This window comes from Ovis canadensis, chromosome 11 (genome assembly GCF_042477335.2).
Source record: "Ovis canadensis isolate MfBH-ARS-UI-01 breed Bighorn chromosome 11, ARS-UI_OviCan_v2, whole genome shotgun sequence".
NCBI lineage: Eukaryota > Metazoa > Chordata > Mammalia > Artiodactyla > Bovidae > Ovis > Ovis canadensis.
The window spans coordinates 51403550-51415077 of NC_091255.1; the positions used below are offsets into that span (position 1 = coordinate 51403550).

Here is an 11528-nt window from a genome sequence, read left to right on the forward strand (position 1 = left end):
TCAGATAAATTCATACAGTTCATCAACATAACATTCACGGGTAGGGTATGACTAACAGGAGCCGAATAAGAAAGCTGTTTAAGACTCACAGACTTAACAGACTTGTTGCCACGGGGGAGGAGGGAGGCGGAGGATTGGGAGTTTGGGATTAGCAGATGCAAGTCATTATATATAGAACGGATAAAGAGCAAGGTCCTACTGTGTAGCCTAGAGAACTATATTCACTGTCCTGTGACAAACCATAATGGAAAAGACTATGAAAAAGAATGTATAGTTTGTATAATGTATAACTGAATCACTCTGCTATATAGCAGAAATTAACACAACACTGAAAATCAACTATACTTGAATAAAATTTTTTTTTAAAAAAAGGAAGAAAGCTGTTTATTCACAAAGACACTGACTGCATAAGCACACTGGAATACACTGCATAAATTCGTCACTTGTCATATAAATATACATGGTGCCACAATCATTTCAAGTCAAACTATTTTATTGTCCAAGAGACTCCTTCTGCAGTCTCAGGAGGCCCGCTATCAATGGAGGACCAGCGAGGCGCCCGAGTCCTCACTCCTCTGCGCTCTGCGTGCTGACGTAGTCCTGGAGAAGCGCCTGCACCTCTGCCCGCCGGCTCATCTTGGTGGCCTTGCCCTGAAAGCGGCCTTTCTTCCCAGCTCCCTTGCCTTCCAGCACCTCAGCCACCCTGGGGAGCAGACAGACAGTCAGGGGCGTCTCTGAGGGAAAAGTCACGGGAAAAACAAGGCCAGCCCTGAAGCTTTCCTCATGGGCTGAGGGGGGAGGGAGAGAAAAAGTAGAAGGCTTCTAGAAATAGTTGTACAGGGGCACAAAGATACATGTACCGTGTTGATTTCAAGAGTGAATAACTAGAAACAACAGAAGTGCCTAGAAATGGGCTAAATTATGACAACCTCCAGGGAGCAGGGCAAGCAAAATCAGGGGTAAAGAGCCGTAGGCACGAAGGCCTGTGGGAACAGCAGTGAGTGAAGCAACTGGGGCTGAGTGAGAAGGGAGGGCTCGCGGCACTGGCTGAGCCTATGGTGTCTGAAGAGGCGGCCAGCACTTACTTCCGCACAGACACTACCCTGCAGGCATGTGGACACAGAAATGCAAGAGCATGCCCTTTCCCACCCCCACCATTTTTGAAAAAAGCTAGAACTCTATACATTTTTAAGTAAAAATCTAATTTTAAAAGGTAGCAATTAATTTTGAAAATTTAAAATAGTACACAGGCCAAACCAGTCTATCTGGTAGGCCTCATCTGGCTAACCGTCAGCAGACAGACAGGCCTCATCTGGCCATCTGTCAGGAACCTCTGCTCTAAATACTTCTGTTTTCCTTTAATGTTTTACAATGAACATGTATTTATCAGAGCCAAACGCCACAAAGAATATGACATACTCCACCTCCATAGCTAATTTAAAATAAGAAAATACAAAAAATAAAAGTCCAACACAATTCTAATTTTTCTATAATAACTACATCAATGCCTTTTTTGATTCAGGGTCAAAATCCTAATTTTTTCCCCCAAGTTTGTCTGTGCCTCTATTTTGTGGATGCCTTAAACACCTATTTCATCTGCCTAGGGAGAATCCAAAACCTATATTCACGCATCACTTACGAATCTCAATATCTAAAAGAAAAAACACCAAATACATTAGATTTGGAGACAAAAAGTCCTGGGCTTGAGTCTCAGTTCTCTCACTTTAACAGTGAGATCTGAGGCACAGGACGTGCTGTCCCTCATATAGAAAAGTGGCGATGAAATGATGGAAAAGTGCTGATGGGAATGATGGTGGTGATCATTATTTCTGCTCAGCCAACCTCACACGGCTGTGATGGGATCAACGTGATGCAGATGCAGCGGCCCCTTGCATTCACCAAGGGCTGTGTTAGCAGGTTAGGCTTACAGGCTCTCCCACCCGCACACAGCTGTCCACAGAAAATTACCTGGGCCCCAGGGTCTCCACGGCCTCAGCTGGTCCTGCCAGTAAGAAGAGTCCAGCACCTTTCTCATCGCCCACAGTTAAGAAGAGGAGGGTCTCCTAGGACGGAACACAGGAAGATCAGCCCTGATACTTAACGACATGCAGCCAAACCCCTCTAAACTGCACTCTTTTCAGCCTTAAGAACACATTTTTATCATATTGCAATATATATATCAACACACTGTACATCTTAGACAATGTGATATGTCGATTGTACTTTAAAGAAAAACAGCTTTTCCCCCTAAACCACAAGTGATGTTCCTGATGCATGATAAGACAGCCCCTTCATTCCGGGGGCCATAAGGGACAAGAAACTTTTGACAGTGGCTTTAGGAACTCAGGTTGAACATTAAGTAGAGGGCAGAAGGCTGCTGACCATGATTAAGGATAAAATGCCTTTCATAATCTGACTCCTGCCAACCTCTGGAGCCTGGCCACCCCACTGCCCTCCTACACTGTGCCTGCCACTGCCTAAACCTCCGTGTTTTCCTCAGCCTGGCAGCCCTGGCTCCTGTGTCTGCCGACTCCTAAGCAGTCTTCTAGGCCCCTGCCCTGAAGCCTCCTGAGCCTGACAGAGAATGCACTCCTCTCACTCTAGCATTGACCACCCTAAATTACAAACATCAGCAGACATAGCTATCTTCCCAAATAAAAGTGAGCTCCTTGAGAATATGTACTCTCTACACAGAATCATGAAAAGAGATGTACACACTGCTTGGGCAAGAGTAAATATTTCAGAGTATTTTTGGAGTAAAGGCAAAAGAGAGACCTGGACAATCAGGACCGGGAGGAACACCTGCCTGAGGCAAAGATAAACAGAAGGGATGGCCTTCTAGGGACCAAGCCAAGCCCCATATTTCTGAAATCAGGCCCTGCACACATAAATATGGGCGGTAGGGAGGAATTACAGTTCTGATAAAAGGAGCTCCAAAGCTGGTAAATGTCACAGTCCCAGGAAGGTCAATACCACTGACCAAGTCTGACACGTAAAACAGAGCCTGGCTCATGGTTAGTGTTGAGAAAATGTCACTGAATGAATTTCTGTTTCCTGCTTTTCATGTGTTCATGAGGAAGACACCTTGTAAGGTCTCCAACTAGGGTGGACAGAGAACCTCACGCTCCTCTTACCTCTGACCCAAGCTCATTGGCGATGATATTCATGAACTCAGAATCGCCGTCCTTCCTAAAACAAAGGACACAGATGTGAGACCCAGGCTGCAAATGGGGCTGGGAAATTGCAGGAAGCCCAGCTCCTCCTACTGGCCTCCCCGCTGCCTTTCCTGCAAAGTGCCAAAGAAAGAGGGCAAACGGAGGGCCAGCCCAACATCCTTCTCGGCCTGAGCACGTTACAATAAGCTTTGCTTTATGTTGTTTCTACTTCCCTTAAACAGGATTCTCCCGGGTAAGCGGAGAATTGTTAGATGGTAAAGGATCTGAGGCAAAGTGCTAAGAAAGTTACAGTGAAGATGTTTGTATCAAACCCAGGAAACCTGGAAGGTAAAACATTACTCAGGGTCTTCTCAGTCTTGAGAATACCAGAGGGGTGATCGGCCTCCCACTCCTGCACTCTGTGCAGGGAAGAGGCTGAGCCCAAAGCCCAGCACCCCCAGCCTGTCTCACCTGTGTAATGTGATCACACCTCCCCAGTCTGGGCTGCTCCTAAGGCTGTGGGCAATGTGCACAGCCAGGTCTCTGAGAAGATTCAGGTTGTTCTGAAATGGACAGAACAGTCAGTCATCCGGCGGGGAAAGGGTAACCAGAGGGAGCACTGTCTTCTCCCTGGCCCCTCACTGCTGACACACTGCACATCCGGTCAGGTGAGGGGCTAAGTCTGGGAGCCTGTTCAGGCAGAGCCCACGCCCTTTCCACCCTCCATGGATAAATCACCTTCTGCAGGAGTTTGCTCGAGTTCTGCAGCTTCTTCACTGCTTCCACGTGGTCCTCTGCTCCACACCTGCAAGAGAAAGGTTCGTGGAGGCCTCCTCAGTTTCCCAACTGCTTCTGGTGTTGGGCATAAATCAACAATGCCCCTCTTGATGGTGTATCTCCCTCCAGATGGGACCTGGGGACATTTCGGGGGGGCCTCAGGAGGTTGCGGGGAGAAGATATAAAGGAAGAAACCATTCTGTGTGCATCTGGCTAACTACCCAAAGCGCTGCAGCATTTATGACTGCATTTCACCTCCCAGAGATAAGAGTATTCTGTCTCCCATACGGGTGGGCAGGCTACACTCTGACTGCCCAGGAGCTAAGAGTAGAGCCTGGGAAAGGGGCGTACGTACTTCAGCAGAGCTGTAAGCGCCTTCTCAATGCCATGACTCCTCTCCATCCACTTCAGCACCCGGTTCCCAGCCAGGAAGATCAGGTTGGTTTTGTTCTTTTTCCCCTTCTCAGTGCCCAGAATTTTAATGACCTACATGAGACAAGAATGTAACATACACAGATATACATGGATAAGCCATAGAGGTGCTGGAGGGTAAAAGAGACCAAGATCTCCCCAAACAGCTCAGGAGCAATAATGGAGTGACTTCACTCAGGACCCCTCGGGTGTCCCCTCCGTCACTCCCAGCCCTGCTGTGATCCCCTACCCCTGACACCCTCTCTCCCATCCATTCAAGAGCCCTTTCTCACCTACCTGAAGGTCACTGAGATTGCTCACATGGGTCCCGCAACACATATTGGAATCAATGTTCTGGATGGTAACAACTCGAATAGGCCCAGCGTGATCATCCGGCAAACCCCGGCCCCTCACCTGGAACACGAGGAGAGGAGGAGGGCTGTCTGAATTTTGATGAGGAGCCCTCGGGTGGGCACTCTCCAGAAGCCACCCCGCTGGCTCTCCCCTCACCTGCTCCACCTCTGGATCATCCAGGCTCAGTTCTCGCACGTTCACTGGCAGCCGATCTCGGATTTTTTCATTGACACTCCGCTCGATGGCAGCTACTTGCTCTGCGGTCACAGAGGGGCTGTCCAGCTCAATGACACTCCGGAGTCGCCCCAACTCCCTGCCAGAAGTAGAGTGGTCACAGGATGCTGATGGGGACGATGAACAGTATAAGGAAGATTATCGTTTACAGAGCATGTTCATATAAATGCTGTTATTGAATCCTCACAAAAATGTCGCAAGGCAGGGACTGTCACTTCCATTTTACAGGTGAGGGGGTTAATACTAAGGAACATGATAAAGGTCATACAGCTGGGATTCACCCTCTAGGTCACTGGGCTCCAAATTCTATGTTCACTCCTAAGCAAAGGCAGATGTTTCTCAGGGGGAAACACAAAGTCATCCACCACCCCATCTTCACGGGGACCAGGTGAGCACAGCAGATTTTATCTTCCTGCCCCTAACCCATGAGGAGCTGGCAGTCAGGGACCCATGCTGGACAGTCCTCTGCTCACCATGATGTTGTCTTCAGCCCAAAAAGATCATCAGCAACTGCGGTGATGAGATGCTGCCCTGAACAGAGAGAGGAGACAGGAGAAGAGTAAAGAGCCCAGGCAGTCACACAATCCCCATGTCAATGTCATCCCAGGAATTCTGCTGAAGACCTGCTGGACACTGGGTAATACTCTTGAGAGATACTTTATTGAAAATCCTCAGGAGAATTCTGCAAGCTTTATGACGCCATTTCATGAATGAGGAAATCGAGGCCTAGATAGATCAAATAAATGACTTGCCAAGGCAAGGTACTTCGTCAGAGGCAGGATTTAAACTCAGGTTCTCATTGAGCCACATCCATTCATTTGACAAAAAGAAAATTTTTTAGGCATTTTTTTGGTTTTGTTTTGAATTTTTGTTTTTTTCCTGGCTTCACCGCACAACTTAAAAGACCTCTCAGTTCTCCAACCAGGAACTGAACCTGGGTCACAGCCGTAAACCTGGAACACTTGCCAGTAGGCCACCAGGCAACTCCCCATCTGACAGAAATTTATCAAGTGCCTACACATAAAGGAACAGGGCTTGATACTAGAGATATGGTGCTATCCCTGATTGATGACAGTGAGGAGGAGGAAAAAACGCAAGAGGAAGAGAAGGGCCAACTGTGAAAGCAAGGGGAACAAGACAGCCAAAGGCCCTGAAGGAGGAAACAAGCAGGGTATACTGAAGAAATCAAGAGAAGGCCAGAATGCAGAGAGCAGGAAGCAGGGATACTGGATGAGGCTGGAGTAGGTAAGCACCAGCCCAGGCTGCTCTTACAGCCCATGATGAGATGTTTGGCTTTAGCATGAGATACAGGCAGCCTTTGAAAAGCTTGAAAGCTGGAAGCGGCTTGATCGGATTTTCAGTTTTAAATTATTCTGGCTGCTCTATGGAGAATGGGCTGCAAAGTAGCAAGACTGAATGTGGGGAGAGTAGCCAAAAGGCTATTACAGAGGGAGGGGGAGAGATGGCGAGAGGTGGGACAAGGACAACGGCGTTAACAGTGGAAGTGGGCAGAGGAGTATTGAGAAAGTAAACTGACAGGACGCAGACTGACTGGCTATCCCTAAAGAGGGGTCTGAACAGACTCCGAGGATTCAAGCAACTGGGTAGATGCTGATGCCATGCACTAAACGTAGAGAAGGCAAACGAAAAACTAGATCTGGGGGAGGGGGTGTCTTTTTAATTCCATTTTGGACATTTTGCGTATAAGAAGGCTATGAGACATATCCAGATGAAGACATCCAGTGGGAGTAAGTAACTTAAATCCAGCAGTTATTCTAATACTTTAACTGGTCATTCTGGAGGTTTCTTTTTTTTGGCTGTGCTTGGTTTTTGTTGCTCTGCGTGTGCTTTCTCTAGTTGCCATGAGCAGAGGCTACTTCCCTGTTGTGGTGCCCACAGTGGTGCTTATTCACTGCATCAGCTTCTCCTGTCGCAAAGCATAGGATCTAAAGTACGTGAGCTTCAGCAGGTGCAGCACATGGGCTCAGTAGCTGTGGTGCACGTGGAATCTTCCTGGACCAGGGATTGAACCTATTTCCCCCGCATTGGCAGGCACTCTTAACTACTAAACCATGAGGGAAGTCCTGCTCATTTTGTGTTTATAACGTTTATCACATCTTGCCAGAATCCTGATTCTGAATATGTCTGTCTCTTCTAAAAGGTTAACTCCTGGAGAACCCACACCGTATCTCAATCATCTTGACATTCCCAAACAGCAACTGCCCCTGCTAGAGGTGACCCATCCCACCCATCTACCTGAATGCTGCTGCATGTGGTCAAACCTCCGTTCCCAGTCCACCCGGACTTGAACCTCAGTCCCAGGGGTCAGGGGCGTCTGGGTGAAATGATCAGCCTGGGTGCCCCGGCGAGTCACTCTCAGCACAGAGATGTCATTGATTGTACCACGGTCATCAGGCTGTGTAAAGAAGTAAAGATAATCAGTGGTGGCAGGTAGGGCTCACCTAACTCCTGGAATCAAGGACTCTCCAGGGCAAGTATGTAAGAAACACACCCAAAATCTGAGGTTCCCTAAGGGAGAAAGGCAATGCCAAGTGAGGTGGTCCATTTTGTTCCAGGAGGGGACTGTCTCTGTCCTCTTCACTCTGAACACCTGTATATTTTGGTCTTCAGAACAGAATAACAGAGTTAAACATTGTAACTATACCAAGGAAACTTTTAGTAAAACCCAAAGAACTTAATCCTTACTCTCACTGCTTGGTTTAGATTCTTCTCTTTCAACAGTTTCTAAAATGGTCAGAATTTTTCTCCCTCCTTCCATTCTATCTTCTTCACTGCTACTAGAATTAAACTATAAAAATATGAAGTATTACAAAATACAACTGCTTACAAGACACTGTGCCTGCCCAAGAATACAATGTAAATAAGGCATGGTCCCTCATGCAAATGAAGAGTCTGGAAAAGATACAGACATGCCAATAGACAATTGCAAAATGACCTACAGCCTGCTATAGTTCAAAAAAGTACATTGCTCTAGAAAAGTTCAAAGGAAAGGGACCTAACAATCTTGGGAAATCAGGGAAGACTTCCTGGAAGAGGTGGTATATAAAATGAGACTCACTATGGATACCGGATATCACAGGTTTTCTTTCAGCAGATCAGAAAACCTCTGTGCTGGGCAATTTACTGAGTACGTTCTCTCACATAATTTCTTTGCCTAAGTACTTTTATTGCTCACCACAGCTTCTTGAGTGAAGTTCACACACCTTAACACATTCTTCAAGGTCCTCTGAAATGGCCCCCACTTAGCTTTCCAAAGCTATCTCTAGCCTGTCATCAACACGTACCATAAGCTCCAACTATATGGGACTATTTGAAGTTAACCAGACTTGTCAGATTCTTTCAGGCTTCCCTGCCTTCGACTGTGCTACTCTCTCTGCTGGGAAAGCCTCTCTCACAATGCCCACCTTTGAGTGAGTATCCTCCTTTCTCAAGTTCTCACTGGATCTTGTCCCTACCCCATCACAGTACTGGTAAGTCTGCCCTCTCTTGTGCTAATTCAGAGGAAACTTTTTCCTCTGTGCTAAACATGCTAATGGAATTCTGACTTCAGGTCCTTTGCACTTATTCTCCCTCCCTGGAAATACTTCCCCTCCCCCACCAGCACCACCAGATGCAGGAACGGCTTACCCCCCACTTCCCTTAGTTCTTGACTAAACTAACTTGTCCTCTACCCAGGAGATCATCCCATCACTCTCTTTCCCTCAAACTTTAGTTTTCTTCATAGAACTTATCCGAGCTGGTATACTATTTATCTAGTAACCATTTTGTCTGTTTCCTCCAACAAATAACACTATGTAGACAGAAACACTTTCTCGTTCAACCTTTATCCTCAGAGTCTGGAACAATACCAAAGAGGATATTTTAGGGCTGGATAAGTATCCGTTGATAAGTTGATAAGTATCTATTGAGTGAACAAACGAGCTGAATTGAGCTAATTTCCAACTGTATTCATTATAGCTGAGACTGAGAGACAAAAGACACTTCTCACTGGGTGAGAAAGGAATTAAGGGCTTCCGGGGAAGGGGAGGGAGGGGAGAGGAGCGAGATGGGCCTGGTACCTGTCCCCCGCCCTCGGGGAAAAGCAGCGTGTCTTCCAGTACCACTTGGAAACCGCTCAGCACTTCCTTCTTGCCGTTGCTTCCTTCGGTGTGCAGCTCCGCGGGACGGCAGGAGACCACGGTGGTGGTGAACTGGATGGAGAGGGATGCGAAAGTAAGCCGCGACCCCAACCCTCAGCGCACCGGACTGAATCCAGCTCGGCGCCCCCTCTCCCCGCACCGCCGCACCCGCTCGGAGCAACAGGTTTCCCGCCCCGCTGGCCGCACCTCTCTGGCGTAGCTGTCCCGCTGACACCGAAACGCCATCGCTGCTGTCTCCCGGGACGTGGGGATGCGCGCTCACCGAAACGCCCGGCGGCAGACGGAGAGCAAAGTGGGACAATCTTCACGCCGGACGCGTCTCTGCGCAGGCGCAGCAGGGCAAAGAACGGGATGCAGTTTGGGCAAATTTATATAAAACGCGACTTGCAGGCGCTCGGAATTGTTTAGCGACTGTTTGTGGAAAGGACCAGGAAAAAAAAAAAAAAACAAGACAAAACTGCGGTCTGAACTTGTCGAAGCACTTCGTTTGGCCCCTTTGGAGGGACATAATTCGGACCCGCAGAAGGCCGGTCGTTAGAAACGTGGATGGTACTGGTTTGAGAATACACACAGCAGCGCCGCCCAATGGAATTATAATACAAGCCACATATATTCATAATATTTTTATTTAAATGACCATATCTAAATTTTTTCATCATGTAATGAGTATTTTAAAATAAGAGTTTCTCCCCCACCCCGTACAAAATTTTCGAAACCTGATGTGTATTTTACACTTACAGCACTTCTCAGTTGGGGCTATCAATATTTCAAGTACTCAGTAGCCATGTGTGACCATTGCTACCTAATTGGACAGTGCAGATAAAGAGATTAAAAGGAGTTAAACTGCAATCAGTGTCTTAAAACGTTAAACGAGTTAAAAGTTTAGATTAACTTTCTTTCTGCTGTTTTGCTGCTAAGTGTTCAGTCGTGTCGGACTCTAGGACCCCATGGATTGTAGCCCACCAGGCTCCTCTGTCCATGGGATTTTTCCAGGCAGGAATACTGGAATGGATTGCCATTTCCTCCTCCAGGTTCTGTTCTTTTAAATTAACTAATAAAAAGCTTGAAGTCTCCAGATGCTTCAGAATTTAGGATTTTCCTGATTTTAGGCAGTAATGCAGACCATACCTATATGTTACCTAATGTATTCCATTTGGAATTCTGGAGCAACCCCTTGTGATCAAATGTATGAATATTTATACTGAGAAATAAATGCACTAAACCGAATAAACAAAGACTATAAATAGCCTAACATCATTTTAGGTCATGTTTTGATGCCAGATGAGTTTTGTTGTTAATTTTTTAAACTCATATTTTAGAACTTTTCAGTTTTCAGAATTGTAGGCGAAAAGAGATATGCTATACAAGTTCAGGTCCCAGCTTTGCCACTTACTGTAAACTGTTTGAGCACTATTAAGAAAAGAATTATTTTATACGGTTGATATGAAGTTCAAATAAGATATAAAGTTTACTTAGATAATATATAAATACTGTGCTTAGTCACTCAGTTGTGTCTAACTCTTGCAACCCCATGGACTGTAGCCTGCTAGGCTCCTCTGTCCATGGGATTTCCGAGGCAAGAATACTGGAGTGGATTGCCATCTCCTTCTCTAGTGGATCTTCCCAACCCAGGAATCGAAGCCAGGTCTCGTGAATTGCAGGCAAATTCTTTACTGAGGGAGGTTCTAAAAAGAAACATTAGTCACTAATGAACAATAAGCGATCTCATAATTTAAAGCAAATGAAACCAAGGAATTCCCTGGTGGTCCAGTGGTTAGGATCCTGCACTTTCATTGCTGAAGGCCTGGGTTCACTCCCTGGTTCGGGTACTAAGATCCTGCAAGCCTTGCAGGGCCGCTGGAAATAAAATAAATAAATCAAGCAAATCAAGCCAAGTATAATTTTATCTTGGCAAATACCTAAAAGGGTTTGGAGAATGGAGCACTCTTGGTGGTGGAAGTGAAAATCGGTATTTCATCTAAGAACAACTTAGCAACAGCTTTCAAAATGTTTACATGTATCTGCTCTTTGACCTAACAATTTCACTTCTAGAATTTACACTATATGTACTCCTTGGCAGTCCAGTGGTTAGGACTCAGTGGTTCCACTGCCAGGGCCCAGGTTCAATCCCTTGTGGGAGAACCAGGGTCCCACCTGGTTCTGGCAGGGGGTAGAGGTGAGGGGTGGTGTGGATTTACCCTACATGTTCTTGCCAAACATGTAAAGATGTACTTTTTAATGCAAGGAAATTTCAATTTTCACCTTCGTGAAAACTGAAAACGACCAAATTGATAAGGAACCAGTTAAATTATGGAAAATATGTTCAACTGAATAACATAGAGCCATAAAGAAGAGTCAGATCTATGTACACTGACTTGGGAAGAACTCCAATATATATTAAGTGAAAAAAAGCAGGGTGCAAGATATATATAATAGT

General features: G+C 46.2%; 1 protein-coding gene across 3 annotated transcripts; it reads right to left on the minus strand.

The window, feature by feature from the left end:
* Positions 1-475: 475 nt before the first annotated feature.
* Positions 476-9789, minus strand: AARSD1 (alanyl-tRNA synthetase domain containing 1). Of its 3 annotated transcripts, XM_069541574.1 has the most exons (13): positions 9278-9789; positions 9011-9142; positions 7444-7556; positions 7188-7347; positions 5405-5462; positions 4854-5010; positions 4641-4757; positions 4288-4418; positions 3894-3960; positions 3627-3718; positions 3135-3189; positions 1969-2063; positions 476-703 (listed from the first exon to the last, which is right to left on the minus strand). In XM_069541574.1, exons 3-13 carry the CDS (start codon positions 7495-7497, stop codon positions 568-570), a joined length of 1122 nt encoding a protein of 373 aa, XP_069397675.1. In that variant the 5' UTR covers positions 7498-7556; positions 9011-9142; positions 9278-9789; the 3' UTR covers positions 476-567. The 3 variants fall into 3 exon arrangements, with proteins under 3 accessions (XP_069397675.1, XP_069397674.1, XP_069459923.1); XM_069541573.1 differs by lacking the exon at positions 7444-7556 and having other exon boundaries at positions 9278-9675; XM_069603822.1 differs by lacking the exons at positions 9011-9142; positions 9278-9789 and adding an exon at positions 7638-7735.
* Between the last annotated feature and the right edge of the window lie 1739 nt (positions 9790-11528).